Source organism: Branchiostoma belcheri, unplaced genomic scaffold (genome assembly GCF_001625305.1).
Source record: "Branchiostoma belcheri isolate BF01 breed outbred unplaced genomic scaffold, Haploidv18h27 scaffold264, whole genome shotgun sequence".
NCBI lineage: Eukaryota > Metazoa > Chordata > Leptocardii > Amphioxiformes > Branchiostomatidae > Branchiostoma > Branchiostoma belcheri.
In genome coordinates, this window is record NW_017803870.1 from 177,999 (window position 1) to 197,234 (window position 19,236).

Sequence of the window (19,236 nt, forward strand, 5' to 3'; positions counted from 1 at the left end):
TAAACAATGTCTAGAGCTAGAAGTTCAAGGGTTAGGTGTAACAAGTCGATCGGTGTAATATAGCCAGCTGCCGCCGCGCCGGGTGCCTGCGAAGCTGGTGTGTTATGCCGAAAGGCGGTTATATATATACCGGCTATACAGATACAGATTACAGTCTATCACAAAATCCTATAATATTCTATCATACCGGATAACAACCCTGTCGATTAACTGAAACCCAATCTCTGCCCACTCACTTCCCATCCTTAAACTAAGGACATGATCCATACAAAATCCCTCTAAACAGCACCCAATAGACATCCTCTGTGAAAATCTTTGGGTTCAGAACCCTCCCCAACCCAAAATAACTTTAAGGTTCACGTCAGATTTTTAACCGGGAGAACCCAAACTTTCCCGGTTCAATCTCCAGATGAACCCTGGAGAACCTGCCTGAACCAATTTGTTACCTTCTGAATGTGAGCCCGCTGTGGGTCGTTAAAGGCAGTCTGGTAAACACTCTGCAGAGCTGCTCCCAGGTTTCTGTCTCCACTCCTCTGCTGTAGCATGTCCATGGCCTCCCCTACCTGAAAACCAAAATATGTTCATTTTGTTTGCCGTCTAGTTTTTATACAATTATATCTGCCAGGTCATGCATTAATCAAATTCATTAATGAGGTAAAATCTGACACAGCATAATGTACATGTACATCTACCCTACATCAACTACTGTATAATAGATATAGAGAAACAACAACCCCAGAAAGTCCACACCTTTATACAATCATGTACATTAACATCTTTCAAAGACTCTCTGTGAGTGGGACTTGAGTGGCAAATGTTTTTACGATTGTTATGTATGTTGAGTTGAAATTGTAATGTTATTCTTATTGCATGTTTTCCCATGTATATTGTGTATTTTACATACAGTATGTAACCCCAGAGAAAAACAGGTCAGTAGACCTGAGTGTATTAGACTGGTAAAATAAAAAAAATGAAATGAAAAAAAAATTGTACCTCTCGATAGCTCCTGAAGAATCTGTACCCCAGCTCTTGCCAAACCGTGGAGCCATACTGGTAAACACTGAGCCATGCAACATTTGGGATGTCCAGACTACCAGCCACTTTCTTCACCAAGGTCTTGGAAGCCTCAAAGTTGGCCTGTGTGGTGTCGGTTGCACCATCCAGAAGTATTGTCATGTCCATTGGCCGTGAGAACACAGGCACTAGATTCAAACATGGAGGAAAACAGTTTAAAATTATGTCACTATACAATAGCATCAAATACACAGAATGAATTGAATGTACAATTAATTATATTGCTCCACAATCGTACATGGTTCAATGTATGGCAGTAGAACAACAATATAGTACTTACAAAACTAAACTAAGCTAATACAATTACTGCTACACATGCAAATTATGAACTATTCATTTTCTCCTGCATGCATCCCTAACCAAAACTGGGTACTCAATTTTTGACAAGTGTGGAAATAGCCTTAGGTGTACAGTGTCTTTCTGTAGGGCACAACATTGGGGCCAGTGCAAGGGATTTGAACTTAAACCTTAAGACCTCAAGCCAACAACCCTGACCAGGAGACCACCTTGCCATCCCTAGATCATGCCCACAGTGCTCACCATCTGGAGTGATCTGAAATCCTGGGAACATTGTGAAAACCGCTGGGTTGAAAATGGCGATGTTGAAGGTGTCGTTGAAATGATAGAATTCCTCCATAGATGCCTGAAGGGCTGGTATGGCTGTTGTGTCTGCCAATATTTGCATCAGTATTGCTGTGTTGCCATAGCTGAATTAACATAAGAGCACACCAATACACATGTAAGAACTCTTGTATCAAATTATCAGATTATCAAATAATCATTTTATGCTCAATGATAATGTAATATTCAGTAAATAAAATTACCACATAGCTCATTTTTTTAATGAAAGTGTACCTCACCTGTTACGTACATCATAGACCACCATACTGTAAACTCTTGCTATGTCCTCTGCTACAAAGGTTGCCTTAAGGGTACATATGAAAAACATTTCATGAAAGAAATCACAAGACAGTTAGTATAGCTTCAGTTGATGAATTCTGTTATAATAGAGTACATTACTCATAATCATGTTTGTATGATGAAACTTATTGCACCATTGTTTATGTTTCATATATTCTTGGCAACCAGATCCTTGAGCATACTACACACTGGGTGAAACCCTGTCAATCAAGGGAAACCCAAGCTCTGCCCACTCACTTCGGAATCCAGACACATTAAGTTAACCTAGCATAGATTACAGTACAGAAAGTAACTAAAAAGGTAAATTAACCCAAAACAAGATGTTCGTTCTGGAAGTAAATTCTGTATATACAAATCTCAGATCATACCTGTAAGATGGGAATAAAGAAAATCAGAATGGAGGTGGGGGGCCTCAGCCCAACATCTTATAATAATATTTAAAATTTTGGTAAAAAATGTTACTCACAGCCCATTCTGGGATCAGCTTGAAGTTGACAAACTCTTCAGAACCCACATTGTTCATGGAAGGCATGAATGTGTCCATGGTCTCCACTGTCAGGTAAGCTGTGTCCACAGCTGGAGAAAATAAGAAATAGACATTCTATCAATTATCATACTAACTGCAGATATTGTAAATTATTGTTGATCATGTTGATTGAATTACACCATCATGACATGGAATTACGTACTTGGTGCATGCTACTGCATGTACTTTTTGGTGGTTTTATATTGCAGCATAAGGAAAGGAAATTTTTGGAGTGTTTGATGTTCACATCCAAAATGATTATTATTATTATTACAGTAGTACAATCAATATAGAAATACAAAACACATATTCGCAGTGTTGATTTCTCTGACGAAGACAGCACTGCAAGAATTGCAAAAACAAAACCACTGCAAAATTTTCAGCATTTAGTCTTAACTGGTCACAACTTGTTGGTAAAAATACAAAAATTCTTATGCTTAAATATTGTTCAGAATTAATCAGCAAACTATGAGACAGTGAAATATGCATTGCTTATCAAAGATGGATGAGGATATGTTATTAACATCATAGTAGAAATATGATATAAATATCATAAAAGAATTACCTGTTTGTCCAAAAAAGTTCACTTCACCAATGACAGGGGAGAGTCCACCATATGTGCTCATGATCAGTATGCGCCAATAGCGCCCCCTAGCTCTGAAGCCACTGAACTGTACTGCATCCACCCCCTGCCTGGCTGCAAACGTCTTCACGTCCCTCCAGCGCCACAGGCCTCCCGGGGCAACTCCTCGAGAAACCTGGACATCACAAGTATTACAGTTGGTTCCTTGGATGAGTAGGTGTTAAGGCCATACTAATTTAATTTGTTGGTTCTCAGATTTTTTCAGAAAAAATATGAAAAAACAGGGCAAAAAAATAAAATCAGGTCTAGGCATCCTATATAATTATAGCCCCAAATGCTTAGATAGGAGCCATGAAATCAACACAAAAGTCTGGGTTAGCATTTTAACCATGAATTTTGAACTTTTAAACCACTACAGTGACTGTAGATGGAAAATCTGTAACAACTAGAAAGAAAAGGACTTTCCTCAACTGTTGGGGGCAAAATATGAGCATATTTGAGTTGATTCAGAACCAGAATCAGAGAAATCCGAGAACGAATCCGAGAACCAACAAATTAAATTGATGTGGCCTAATGCTACAGAATGTTTGGAAGCACAGTTTGTAATATCAAAACTACATACATGCAGTTGAGTTTAACTTTTCCTTTTGCACATTGGCACATTGCACATTGGCGCAAGACACGGTAAAAGTCCAGTTCAAATAACTGTGACCCAAAGGTCCCTCCAATGTTACGGGTTACATTAATAAGGCTATAACTGCAACTCTTCTCCCTAAGTCAGAAACATGTATAATGATTGACATCAACAAGCTCGATTCACGGATCCAAAAGAAAAGCAGAGTTTGCAAAGTCTGCTTGGGGAATTCCATATCCCATTCACACTAGAACAGGTTGGATCCACTCACACCAGGAAGGACCCCTACTACTTGTAATAAGTATTGTGAGCTCTTTCTTTTTTTTTTCAAAAACGATAAACATACAATGTAGTGAACCGTCCCTTACATAATACTAATCATAATGATGAAATTATAACAATAAGAATACAACTCATATCTGATCATAATAATAAGTGATCATAATAAGTGATCATAATAATAAATGGTCATGATAATAAGTGATCATAATAATAAGTGATCATAATAATAACTGATCATAACAATAACTGATCATAATAATAACTGAACATAATAATTGATCAAAATAATAATGATCATATATATATAAAGATTGTGAGCTCTTTAACATCCTTCTCAAGGGACATCCCTGACCAAAGCTATGTACACTTGACTGAAGTTAGGAAAACTGTGTACAATGACTTTCTGAGGGCACAACTTTAAGAGATGTAAGGGGATTCGAACCCAGGACCTCTGGTTTTTGGGAAAAACAACCAAACCATAACGCCACATAAAACTTAACATGTACACACCTGTAACTTGAAAATCTTGACTCTTGTTCCACCACCAGATGACACAAGTTCCAGTCTTGTTAAAGTGTGGACATTTTGCAGATCATACGTCAGGTGCCAGGTCTCATTGACGGTATCATCTCCAGGACTCCAGACGGTTGCTGGGTCCTGATCCACAGTCAGGAGAGTGTCGTTGATGTTGTGTGATGCAGAGATGGTCCAGCCACTTGTGTTGGTCAGCCAGAAGGGGTACTGAAATCCTACCAGTTCTGAAGATAAAATGTCATGGATAGATTAGTTGTGTAACAATAACAGAGGGTCTGCATACCTTTTACATGAAGTGTAGGGAGCCATTTTCATTCACCATTAATCGTGGACAGCCTCTTTAATTCATCATTAACTGTCAGTGTGAAACTCAGTAGGTCACTTTAATTCCACATACCACATCTGTTATTCTAAATTCACATAGTGAAACACCGGATTGCCCCCAAAATCTTGGAGTAGCAAGGTCCACACCACTGATTTATACACACAATGAATACAAAAGAACATTCCACTCAAGTTGTTCCAAAAGTCCTCTTAGACACTGTTGGCCTTCCTAAATTTACTGTTAAGCATTGACATTATATTAGGTATTGACAGCATCCCCCCATGCAGACCCTAACACAACTTAAGATTTGTTTTCATCATGTAATATCACCCATTAGTATAAAGAGTGCAGTTATATACACACAAAAAACTTACCCAAGCCACTTAAATCACTCAGAGCATACTGGACAGCTGTGATGTTCACAGAAGCAGAGAGGTCCACCTGGAAGTTGATGCGTAACTCTCCCAGCTTTGCACCAAAGCCGATGGTGTGGACAACCAAGTTTCCAGCAGCAAGAGGCAGGAGTTTTGCATGAACCTGTGAAACAACATGTTTATTTGGTAAACATTTCTGTATCTGCATAAACAGGTAAACTCAACTGTCCTTGGTACTGAACACCATCAACACACAAGTAAACAGAGATGTCCTTGCAACTGAACAACATGAACATACAGATAAACAAACATGTCTTTGGTGCTGAACAACATCAACACACAAGTTAACACACCTGTGCTTGGTACTGAACACCATCCAAATGCAGGAAAAACCACCTATCCTTGGTACTGAAAACCATCCATACACATGTAAACACAGATGTTCTTGGTACTTGATACAATCAACAAAAAGGTAAACAAACCTGTCGTTGGTACTGAACACCATCCATACACAGGTAAACACAGATGTCATTGGTACTGAACACCATCCACACACATGTAAACACGCCTGTCATTGGTACTGAACACCATCCAACCACATGTAAACACACATGTCCTTGGTACTGAACACCATCAACACACATGTAAACACACCTGTCATTGGTACTGAACACCATCAACACACATGTAAACACACCTGTCATTGGTACTGAACACCATCCACACACAAGTAAACACACCTGTCATTGGTACTGAATGCCATCCACATACAGGTAAACACACCTGTCCTTGGTACTGAACACCATCCACACACAGGTAAACACACCTGTCTTTGGTACTGAACACCATCAACACACAGGTAAACACGCCTGTCCTTGGTACTGAACACCATCAACACGCATGTAAGCATACCTGTCATTGGTACTGAACACCATCCACACACAGGTAAACACACCTGTCCTTGGTACTGAACACCATCAACACACATGTAAGCATACCTGTCATTGGTACTGAACACCATCCATACACATGTAAACACACCTGTCCTTGGTACTGAACACCATCCACACACAGGTAAGCACACCTGTCCTTGGTACTGAACACCATCCACACACAGGTTAACACACCTGTCCTTGGTACTGAACAACATCAACATACAGGTAAACGCACCTGTTCTTGGTATTGAACACCATCCATACACAGGTAAAGACACCTGTCCTTGGTACCAAACACCATTAACACAGAAGTAAACACAGATGTCCTTGGTACTGAACACCATCAACACACAAGTAAACACAGATGTCCTTGGTCCTAAACACCATCCACACACAAGTAAACAGAGATGTCCTTGGTACTGAACAACATCAACATACAGGTAAACAAACCTGTCCTTGGTAAAAAAAACACCATCCACACACAAGTAAACACAACTGTGCTTGGTACTGAACACCATCAGCATACAGGTAAACAAACCTGTCACTGGTACTGAACACCATCCATGTCCTGTCATTGGTACTTCACACCATCCACACACATATAAACACACCTGTCTTAATACTGAACACCATCCATACAGATAAAATACCTGTCCTTGGTACTGAACACCATCCACACACATGTAAACACACCTGTCCTTGGTACTGAACATCATAAACGTACAGGTAAACAAATCTGTCCTTGGTACTGAACACCATCCACACACATGTAAACACACCTGTCCTTGGTACTGAACATCATAAACATACAGGTAAACAAATCTGTCCTTGGTACTGAACACCATCCACACACAGGTAAACACACCTGTCCTTGGTACTGAACAGGGAACTGATTTGGTGTCCTTGTATATACTTTACTAGTTTTTAAAAAGAAAATAAGCTAGGGTTTTAAATAGTTGCGGCATTATGATTTTAATAAGTGACATGTAATATGTGCACGCAATTCAGCCTGTGGTTGCGACGTGAAACATGCCTATTGTACTGTTTATTGTATTTGTGAAATAAACCAATAATAAGAACACCATCAACGCACAGGTAAAATACCTGTCCTTAGTACTTAACACCATCCACACACATATAAACAAACCTGTCCTTGGTACTGAACACCATCAACACAAAAGGTAAACAAACCTGCTGTCTGAATACTATCCACACACAGGTAACACACTTGTCTTTGATGTTGAACACTATCCCCAGACAGGAAAATACACCTGTTCTTGGTGCTGAACACCATTCACACACATGTAAACACACCTGTCCTTGGTATTGAACACATACACACACATGTAAACACACCTGTCCTTGGTACTGAACACCATCCACACACATGTGAACACACCTGTCCTTGGTATTGAACACTATCCCCAGACAGGAAAATACACCTGTTCTTGGTGCTGAACACCATTCACACACATGTAAACACACCTGTCCTTGGTATTGAACACATACACACACATGTAAACACACCTGTCCTTGGTATTGAACACATACACACACATGTAAACACACCTGTCCTTGGTATTGAACACATTTACACACATGTAAACACACCTGTCCTTGGTATTGAACACATACGCACACAGGCAAGGAATTTAAAAAAAACTGTGGCCAAACTACTAAACTATTATGACACTGACTTATGTTGTATAAAACAAAAGATTCACAACAAGTACCAACATTTCTTATGTCTTACCACAGCTTCTTTTTCCAACACACTGGCATACTCTGCACTTTCAGGGTGAAGATATGCTGTGGCAGTCAGATTGTTGAATGGAATTCCAGGTCTGGGTTTGAAGCTTCCATACAGCCTCTCATTGACTCCAGCTTTAAAAGTAAAAGACAGGAACATATAAGTCTTCAGCATGCTAAGGTAGCCAGTTTGTACCAAATTTGCTTTGGTAATGAGGTTAGGTTAATGATAAGGTTAATGAATTACTTAACAATCAAAACTTGTGATAAAAAGGAATGAGAAAAATCCAAAATATGCAAGGAACAAACAGTTATTGTAATAATTCTGGTCTCGATTTGAGAAATTTGAGACTTTTAGGAAGCTAAGGATGAATACATGAGGTGTCAGTAAAATGCTGTGTTTTCAATTACAGTCCAGAAAAAAGTAGGGTCTGTAAGTAGAAATTCTTTTTTTTTCAGACTTGAGCTGAACTGTGTGAAATAAAGTATGTACAATTAAAATGCATCAGTACCAGAGCTGTCACTTGGACCAATCTTTCTATTTTCTTGTAGGGAACGGACAGTATGTACCCTGATTTCCTTATTTGATTCCAAAAATGCACAAAATAATGTTTCCGTGGGTTTAATATTCAGGACTCAGTTCTAAAATTTTAAGGTCTTGCAAGCTGGCTATCAAAACAAGGCTAAAGTCGGCTAGTTTTTGCTCTAGGATCAGGCTTGTAACCGGAATTCCAGAAATATATAATTTGTCCCGTCCGAAGAACTTGATCTGCTACTTGATGGTGTTCTCCATTCACCTTGCCAGAGAACGCCTTCCAAGACATTCCTGAAGAGGAACAGTTCACTGGCAGATTGTACGGAGTAGGCAAACTGTGGGTCTGAGGAGATCTGCAGAGAGAGGCCTGCTGTTCCAGGGCCGACACCTATGGCCATGACAGTCAGTCCTGAGAGGTGAAGTTGGGCAGCAGCTCGTACAGCACCTGCTGTGTCATTGGCAGCACCCTCCCCTGCTATCACTAGTGCAGTCTACAGAATAGACAAAACATTTTATCAACCAGGGTTCGAGAACAACTTTTAGGAGCATCCGTGATCCCAACCAAAAAAATTGCCTAAAGCTAGGACTCTACGCTTGAAAAAGTCTTTTTTTACATTGTGCAGTAAGACTTTTACATTGTGCAGTAAGACTTTTACATTGTGCAGTAAGACTTTTACATTGTGCAGTAAGACTTTTACATTGTGCAGTAAGACTTTTACATTGTGCAGTAAGACTTTTACATTGTGCAGTAAGACTTTTACATTGTGCGGTAAGACTTTTACATTGTGCAGTAAGACTTTTACATTGTGCAGTAAGACTTTTACATTGTGCAGTAGGACAATGACAGTGATAATGGTTGATATTGAAAACCCATGTCTGTCCTTTCCTGACATTCTTTTAGTTGTAGATTGAATGGTGTATGTACATATTTGTATCTAGTGTGCTTCTGTTTACTTGTCTTGTTTTCTTAAACCAGTTATTTGTAAAAATCGATTTTTTTTTAGCATTATCTCTCCTACTACAAAATATGACCACCGCAACATTGAATGCATTTACAGGACTCCTGACTACTTTTCTACCTTTGGAACATGCTACAAGTAGAAAATTATACCTTATTGTTTAGTACATGTAACTGCACCTGGGCATTACATAATGTCTGAACAATGTTTGATTTTACTTTAAGTCTCAGTAATGCCCAGGATTCTTTCTTTTTTTTATTAAAGAATGGTGATTTCTGAAGTATGTTTATCACTTGCAACACATGAAGCTGAAATGGGTCTACACAAAATGGGCTTATAACATTGCTGTAGCTATACAACAAAGATAGCATTAAACAGTAAACCTTCGGAATGCCTGGCCTTCCTCCATTCCTCCTGATGAAACCAAACTTGTACAGCACATTCAGACCATCTGCCAGGTTACTGCCTCCATTCAGGAACTCTATGTTACTGATAGCCTGTTGTAGTGTTCTTGAGCTAAAAGAGAGAAACATCACATAACAATCAGATAAAGCTATCAAAAACTAGATTAGACTTCAAAAAGATTCATGCATCTCAGTTTTAGCTACAGATTTCTGAATGTGAACAATAACCCATACAACATTTCACATACAACTTTTAGAACAAAATGTTTTCTTGTCTAATAGTTGTTGCTGTTGTTGTCTCTAGTACACCGCTTCTCACATTGGTATATGGTCTCACGGCATATGCTCTACTAGACTGAATCTTATTGCATACTTTGTAAGATATTGCTTACCATGTTGTCAATGGACAAAGAACACTACATAAATGTCAACAAGTACATTGTTCTTAGACAATGTTGCCCATAGCAATGCATGGTCATGCTGTTCACATTTGATTTTGCAAACTGGTTTTATTTTGTGGTAGGAGCAAAAACAAGAGTTACACAAAACAAATCAAATCAACTTTATTGCTCAACAACTGTAACTGGTACAATGTATGGCAAAGAAGAAACAACAAGGGTACATATACTAAGATATAATTCTAACAGGCTAGTCTGTAATGATACTAAAAGCTAATCTATAGTGTTTTTCTATTATATAAGAAGAGTATTTTATTTACATTCTGTCATTCAGGAAATATATCAGTCATTTAGAATATATATATACATATATAGTCACAATATGGTGTCGCTTTTGTAGTGATTCAAATATGAATTTTCCAACATACAGTGATATCTGAGTAGGACATGAAAGGAGCATATTACATGTAAAGATATCTGATTTTGAGTAGGGTAGCGTAACATTAGTTTTGGACATGTACATGTATATGTGGTGTCATCAATTGCAGTAGAGAAGTCACTGCAAAAACATTGTGAAAGATTATGAATTTACAGTATATAATAATATTATATTGTTGTTGTTTTGTTGTTATTTTATATATTATGTACAATAGTAAACAGTTCCATTACCTGGTATATGAGTCCAATCCAAACTCCTGCCATCCCTGGTTCCCATACTGCACCACTGTGACCCTGGTCCCTGTTGTTCCTATGTTCAACTCCTGAACTATCCTGGTCAGTAGGAGTTTTGTCTGGCTGAAGCCGTCCTGTCCCATAGTGCTGGAACCATCAATTACAAAGGCAAGGTCCACAGGAGCAGGGGATACAGGAGCTGGGAAAAACAAGAATTGTACAGTGTCTTTATCAACCAGATAGGAAAAGAAAATCTTCATTATGAAACTGTTACAGTAGAAGAACTAAGTCTTCTAACTGACTAAATATTCATTATGAGATGGTAGAAGAACTAAGAACTAACCTCAGAAGAACTTAAATCTTCATTTTTACAATACATGATCTGAATACTTTTCTTGGTACAGCCCAACAGGGTCCTAATAGACTTCAGGTTGATCTACACCAAAAAAGCTTTTGTGTAGTATAACTGTTGTTCTTTTTGTTTGCATATCATTTATTTATCTATACTGCTTAATCTGTCTCTTACATCTGGTACTTTTTCATGCTTAGGTCAAATCATTCGAAACTAGCATAATTTATGAAAAAATGGCAAAGGAACGTGCAATTTGAGAATGCTGATATTCCTTTAGACATCTATAGTAACTAATTTTAACAGATCACATACTAGCACGTTGGCAGAACGTACATGTACTGCACCTGTGCGAAACCCGTAATGTATTGTACATAGCACTTCGGCAGAATTTCTCATATAAGGTTGTATTCGCTCATATAAGGTTTACTTAGCATAATTCAACAGTAGTTTCCAAATGGTGTGTCGGAAAAGATATCTTCTGCAACAGTCAACATTCTGATGCAACGTTGACCAAAACTCCAACGAAAAACACAAAAATCCAGGGTTCTGCGCAGGCACAGTACGTTCTGCCGACGTGCTTCACATACCTGCAATGCTGAAGCCACTGAATTGTGGGTAGACGGCAGGTCCTGGTAGTTCCCCCTCTGTGACGGCTGCAGTGAGGCTGTCCCGCACGGCCGGCATGGCTGAATACGTTATCATCAGTCTCAGCTGAACTATCAGGGAATTAACTCTGCAGATGGAACAACAGGTTTCAGACTTCTGGGGTTTTGTGAATATGTACTGTGAAGGGGATTGCATGATGTAAATCTAAAATCTGTTCAGGATTATATTTTATTTTATTTTATTTTATTGGTTCAGCAGTATGAAAGACAGCCAGCTACAAGAGTTGTTACAAGACTTTAGACTATTTACTAATTTTAAAGGGCTAACAAGGACAATAAGATAAGTAAGATTACCTTTACCTTAAGATAAGTAAGATAAGGACAGGATATTAAAGTCAAAGACATCAACTTATTACATCTACAGGATTATCTAATAGTATACATAAATACACAAAGGCACACTAAGGAGCAGTCTGTTAAAAATAATATTTACATTTGAAGGGGTGAGAATTCAGTGTGTATGGATCTCCAAGTGAGGTTCGGATTTTGGGTTTGAATGATGTAATAGTGGGTGTAATCAGTTATTACAACACTGGGTCATCTTCAACTATCTCCTATCTACAAATCAACTCTCAAAACCACCTCCCACTCCCTTACAAGCAACCACTGTCAACCTGGAACCCACCATACAAACTCCCCTACACCAGGGTCACCCAAACCAATACTTCTGTCCCAACAGTAATTAAAAGGTTGGTAATCTCTATCAGTGCACTGTATAGTTTTTTGTCTTAGTAGTAACTGAGCTGTAAATGACATTAACACTTCAAATATCAATGACCATACTCACCCAGGCCTGATCCAAAGAGCCTGGATCACATGCACAAACAGGCCATCATTCCTCATGAGTTCAACCACCTGTACAAAAACAAACATCCTTCATGAACAGGCAGTTATTTAAAGGTTTCTCTGCAGCACAGCAACCAAAATTTAAAAACACCTGCATCACAGGAAGGCATCCCTGTGGACTGAGTCTGTACTGTGAGGACAAACTTTCGTTACAACACACTCAGTCAGGTATAAGACTTCTATGTGGGAACCAACTTCCATTACAGCCTTTTTAGTCCATAGGGGCAGTGCTAATCCACTGTGTCTAGGGCATGACACTGGATGGTGTATGGTCCATCCCTCTCCTTCTACTGACATGTACCAAACCTGAAACCAAATGTACCAAACTGAAGTCAGGGTGGAGTGAGGAAACCATGTAAACTATCTTCCCCAAGACACAATGTCTAGCCATGCAGGAATACCAGTAATTGAACCCTTGACCTCTCCATCTCATGTCTGTTGGCCTAACCACTCGGTTCTTCAACACCACTTACAGGGAATGCATAGACATTCACTAAGAAAATTCTTCTTCTTGTAACTACTCAAAACCCAAAAAGTTTGGAGAAGGTGGGACATTACATTGTAAGTCTTCAATGCATATGGTTAATACAAAAGAGAAGTCAAACCCTTCAGACATAGTTTTAGAAATAGTTTCAGACAATTTCCCTTTTTACCACATAGATTTTGTAGTTATTTTGTACTCTGTTTCAATGTTCTTTTCTTGTTATTTGCAATTTGCCGTTGTGCAGGAATTTCCAATTAACTTATTTTTACTATCAAAGAAAGACTGTATGCGATAACCAGAGCACTTCTGCAGTCACCAGGTACATGTACATTACTCACCCCATTCTCCACCTCCTGAGCTACCCTGACTGCCTGGTAAGAGTCTCTGCTGAACACCTGTGGCCAGTACCCAGCTGGGAGAGGCAGCTCCAGGGATGTGTACCGACTTGTAACAGCTGCAGGTGCAACAACAAACCAGGGTTAAACAAGAAATCAGACATTTCAGACATCAGGCAAATGTTTTCAGTTTCCATGAATTAAGACCACACCAATTTAATTTGTTGGTTAACTGATTTTTCTAGAAAAATAATGGAACGGGCGGGCGAAAAAAAACAGGCCTAGGCATCCTTTTAACAATGAATTTAACAATGAATTTTGAACTTTTAATGATACCACTGCACTGAGAGATGGAATAACTGTTGTAACAACTAGGAAGAAAAGGACTGTTTTCAACTGTTGCAGGGAAAAATATGAGCATTTTGCAGTTGAATTTTTTTTTTTTTGCAAATCAGAAAAAAAGGAGAAGCAGGCAAATCCATTAACCAAGAAATTAAATTGGTGTGGCCTTATTGGAGATTGAATGACATCATTTAAGCCATATAGACTATATAGTTCCTGCTGGCTGCCAGACAGATTCTGTGGACACTCTATTCTCAATGTCTGATGCTTTTGTTTGAATTGTCATACTGGATATCATATCTTTGAAGCTCCCAACCTCCCTCTATCCTTGTCAATCTACTCTGTCAGCAGAAATACACAAATTCACAGCCACTCAGAACAATACTTCCATAACCAGACATGGCAACAATATGCAATGTATGAAGCTTCATGATGTTTTAGTATGATAGAAAAGTGTATTTTGCAATTTTACAATTATTATAATTATTTACTGATAATGTCTTAACCAAGGCACCACCCAAGTGATTTCTGCATATAGCGTAGTGAAATGAAATAGGGCCATAGATTTATTAATCGATCTGCATGCTTCCAAAAAATTCTCCAGACACCAAGTTGAACAGTAGTTTGTGGGGTCGTGTGGCGCAACGGCAGCATGCGCGACTCAGAATCAAGAGGCCCTGGGTTCGAGTCCTGACATGCCACCAATATCTTGTGCCCTTGGGAAAGGCACTTTACACGACTTTCGCCACTAGACTCAAGTGAAAATGAGTACTGTCTGTCCAGTATTCATTTCTATGTGCGGGACACAACACCAGCAACAGCTGCCTCTGTTCCACGTGTATTGCACTGTTGCAATTTCAATAAATCAAATCATTAGTACCTTGTTGTCCAAAGAACTGGATGTCAGAAATGGCTGGTTTGCCACCTCCTCCAGTCTCTGTGATGTACAGGCGCCAGTACTGGGACGTCGCAATGAAACCAGCAAAAATCTGCTGACGGTCTGTGCCTGCAAATTTTCACAAAGTAATACATTCTTAACTTTGTCTATGTTGGAAATGAATATTTTGTTGTGGAGTGTAGAGGAGACTGAAGAGACAGTATGCATGCTATATACTATGTATGAATTGATCATATTGAAACAATCACTTAAGACCTTTCTTGTACACTTACACGTATGCCCACTGCGTTGTGACAAAATAGGCTATAGATACAATGTCCCTAAGCTAGTACTGGTCCTAAGGTCTTGGAAGTAAATTTATCTTTGCCTTGTTTCTGATGGTTAAAATGTGAGTAAGAATAGATAATGTTTTATGATCAAAGGTTTGTCTAAATTATGGAGAAATATGACTTTGCATGAAGGGAGCAGGAAGAAAGGAAACATTGATTGTATCATTTATTATAGAGTGCTTATCCAATAACTTATCTTTGCACAACACCAGCAAATCAGTACCAAGGAAAGGTGCCAATCATTAAAACAAGCACAACATCCCAATTCAAACCCACTAGATCTTTTTTGTACTATACTATACTATATTATACTCTATACTATACACAGTGTCCTCTCATTTTTTACCACAAAATCATAAAACTGTGAATATGTGTTTCACGGTTCTACTGTACTACAGAATTGTTTCAACCGTAAACCTCAAGACCTCTTTTTCCCTCCTACTGCAAAATAAAACCACTGCAAAAATACATGTATTTACAGTAATATACTGAACAATTAAACCTGCCCAATTACAATTTGTTTCTTGACACCTAAGGCCACACCAATTTAATTTGTTGTTTCTCAGATTTTTTCTGAAAAAATATGAAGCGACAGGGTGAAATAAAAAAAAAACAGGCCAAGACACCCCATGTTAGCTGGAAATGTTACAATATGAGCCATGAAGTGAACATACCAGGCTGGCTTATAATTAAAACAATAGATTTTTAACTTTTAATGAAACAAAATTGCATTGTTACATTAAAAAAACTTTAAGAAATAGGAAGAAAAGGATTTTCTTCAACTATTGGGGCCAAAAATATGACTTCCATTGAGCATTTTGCATTTAATTTAGAACAAAAAATTTTCTTTTCTTTTCTGCAAATCAGAAAAAAACTGACGGGCAAGCAACAATTTAAATTGGTGTGGCCTAAACTCCTTTGTCAAGACTGTAGTACCTTGTATCGCTGTGAAGCTCCGAACATCCTGCCAGTTGTACGGCCACGGTGAGGCTGAGACCTGCAGATTGAAGCTGATTGGATCGTTGGTGTCGTTTCCGGTAGCGACGACCCTGAACGCAGACAGTGTGTACACAGCCTGAAGGTCAAACACCATATAGGTGTCTCCTGAAGCAGGGCCTTCTGGGTACCAGTAAGTTGAAAGGTCGCCGTCCAGAGAAAGGCTTGGATCTCCAAAGCCAGATGCTACAGATGCCCAGGTGATGTTCTGGTTCCAGGTCGGGCCTTCGTATGTGGCTACAAAGAGTATAAAATGTTATATTTGTGATTGTCTGTGAGTTAAGGACATATAAACTAGCATATAGTAAGCCTTGTTTTTCAGTTGGGCCACGGCAAGTGATTTTTATGGATGAAATCAGCACGCACATTAATTTTGGGCCTATTTTGGAAAACAAACAAGAAATTTATTGCCCTCTGACAGCGGTAGACATGCTAAAAATGGGCAAAGATGTCTGTTGCCATGCCGGAATGTAGATGTCAGAAAAATATGAAGAGAGGAGACAAGACAAGGCTCTGATTTAATGACACTTGACACAGATATACATACAAACACACACACACACACACACACTGAGACTCACATAGATTTTTTACACACATACAAAGTCATGCACACATGTACATTCACACACAATTTTCCAGTCATATCACATCGAAGCAGCCATTATATATATACAAGGCAATATCTTTTTTTATAACCCACCTATAAAACCAGCATTCTCCATGGTAGACTTAAGGACGTCGTAGTCAGTGTAATGAGCCAAGTCAAACCTACAAACAGCCAGAGTACCACTTCCACTGCTGGAATTCCTACACAATAACCAAAAAACTAGTCTCAAGAAGGTTGGCAATAAAAATTGTTGCCCTGATGGCTATGGTTTCTAGCTTAATATTTTAATTAAATTTATTGTGTTATTCACCTGTTTATTAATTTGCTATGTGATATGGTTGTAGTTGTTATTTGGGTCTTTGTTTACTAGTAAGATTTTACAAGTAAGATCTTTTGGAAATGGATATGTGATGGGAACCATATCTGCATGTACAAACAGTACAGAAATTCTTGTGCAATGACTAAAATTCTTCAAGAGGGCACATATTATTAAATGTAATATGCCATACTGTTTAGCTTGCCCCTGAGGCTTTGCCAAATACAAGACAGATGTGTACATGATTATTCTCCTGTCTGAATCTGATCATAACTAAAGTGGAAAAATCCCTGCATGTGGTGGAGAATGACGTACTGGATTATCAAATGTACTAGTCTACAAGAATACTATTCTAACATATTATACAATTTAAAAAAATATATATAGAATACAACACGGGGTATTCCGTATCGCCCGAGGTACCAGCCTGACCGTGCGTCGGATCGCCCGATGGCTGAAGGCCGGAGGGAGATCTGATCCGCGGGAGGGCTGGGACCGAGGGTGATGCGGAATACACCGTGTTGTATTTTATTTATGTCATACCCACCCAAGAAAACACGCCTTTCAATGTGAAATGAGCAAAAATTTGGTGTCCCTAAACCCAAAAATGCAACAACATCAATTCCAACGTCCAAATTTTGTGTTCGCATTTTCAAAAGCAGTGCAAGTGGTTAGGGCGAAACGCGTTCGAATCGTTCTATGGAACATTTGTAAGCCCCGGGCCGTAAGCGTTAAGAACCCCCGGGCCGTACCGCTAGTTATCACACGGGCCGGAACACGACAAAATCGACGAAATCGCGGCCCAGGTAGGACATAATCATCATTATTTTGCAAGATGAAAGGATGCCTTCTAGATACGTGACTGTGTATTATGTTGTATACATATAGAATACAACACAGGGTATTCCGTATCGTTGGAGGTACCAGCCCAACCGCGCGTCAGATTGCGCGAAGGCCATCCTCGGGAGGGCTGGGACGAGGATGATGCAGAATACACCGTGTTGTATTTTATTTATGTCATACCCACCCAAGAAAACACGCCTTTCAAAGCGAAATGAGCAAAAATTTGGTGTCCCTAAACCCAAATAATGCAGGCTGCAGCAGCAATAACATTAATTCCAACGTCCAAAATTTGTATTCAAATTTTTGAAAGCGGCGCGGTTAGGGTGAAATGCGTTCGCATCATTCTATGGAACATTTGGAAGCCCGGGTCATATGCGTAAAGCCCAGGCCGTACCGTAAAGTACGGCCAGGTCTGGAACACCCATATCAAATGTAATCACGGCCCCGGTATGACATAAAGAAATTTACAGAGATGTATAGTGAGAAGGTTTCTTACAGGGGCTGGTAGTCTACAGCATATGTGTATTGAAAACCATTGAAGTTGGAGAACATGTTGAGTGTCTGGAAGAAAAAGCACAGAAGACAAATTTCTTGATTTAAGTGTCATACATGTAATCAGTCTCTTTTGCTACGTTATATCACAGCTGTTGATTGTGATAGAAAACAAACTTTATTGCACCACAATTGTATAAGGTACATGTACATACATTTGTAATAAGGCATCTACAACTATTATCATATCAAAGTATGAGTCTAATATTCTACCTGATATGTTTGAAAAAATTGTGATTTTGTATCAGTTAAATTAATAAAGCAGCAAACACTACGTTTGCACAGGCTTTTGAGTTATTTCAGTCATTGAAAAAAAACGATCATTACTGTATTTTTAATAAATTACTACATACTATTGATGCAAATCTACTGATGGTGATTACTATCTAGATGAAAAAATAGCCCTCCAGAGATAACTTCAATATAGTTGCTGAGAATAATCACTGAAAGATTGCAGATCAGTAAAAGAATATAATTGTCTTACAGGTGTCTCCAGATAAAGAGAGATGGTTTGGAAGTCTGAAGACAGTGGGTCCCTCATCGCTGCAGTGTATGGCCAGTCAGGAAGCTCTACTTTGACATAGGTTGCAACACCACCTAAAAACATACAAAATAATTCTAGATAAATAACACTTTTATGGTTTCAACTTTGCTTTTTTTGCAGTGACCCCAAAATCATACCTAAAAACTATTAGCTTAGGCCACACCAATTTAATTTCTAGGTTTACGGATTCGCCCGCTTAATTTTTTTTCTGATTTGGAA

At 38.8% G+C, this 19,236-nt stretch overlaps 1 protein-coding gene across 1 annotated transcript in view; it reads right to left on the reverse strand.

Moving 5' to 3' along the window:
* LOC109472059 overlaps positions 1–19,064 on the reverse strand; it is a 28,700-nt gene extending 9,636 nt beyond the window's left edge. The window contains exons 1-20 of the mRNA XM_019771635.1: positions 18,958–19,064; positions 18,418–18,482; positions 16,856–16,962; positions 16,093–16,389; positions 14,810–14,935; positions 13,591–13,706; positions 12,710–12,777; positions 11,845–11,990; positions 10,903–11,104; positions 9,815–9,947; positions 8,735–8,963; positions 7,942–8,072; positions 5,254–5,416; positions 4,531–4,778; positions 3,087–3,279; positions 2,462–2,571; positions 1,935–1,999; positions 1,615–1,781; positions 994–1,202; positions 447–563 (exon numbers count right to left, since the gene is read on the reverse strand). Of these exons, the coding sequence (XP_019627194.1) occupies positions 447–563; positions 994–1,202; positions 1,615–1,781; positions 1,935–1,999; positions 2,462–2,571; positions 3,087–3,279; positions 4,531–4,778; positions 5,254–5,416; positions 7,942–8,072; positions 8,735–8,963; positions 9,815–9,947; positions 10,903–11,104; positions 11,845–11,990; positions 12,710–12,777; positions 13,591–13,706; positions 14,810–14,935; positions 16,093–16,389; positions 16,856–16,962; positions 18,418–18,482; positions 18,958–19,014 (2,949 nt within the window). The 5' untranslated portion in view covers positions 19,015–19,064. The remainder of the gene's footprint in view (positions 1–446; positions 564–993; positions 1,203–1,614; positions 1,782–1,934; positions 2,000–2,461; positions 2,572–3,086; positions 3,280–4,530; positions 4,779–5,253; positions 5,417–7,941; positions 8,073–8,734; positions 8,964–9,814; positions 9,948–10,902; positions 11,105–11,844; positions 11,991–12,709; positions 12,778–13,590; positions 13,707–14,809; positions 14,936–16,092; positions 16,390–16,855; positions 16,963–18,417; positions 18,483–18,957) is intronic.
* Between the last annotated feature and the right edge of the window lie 172 nt (positions 19,065–19,236).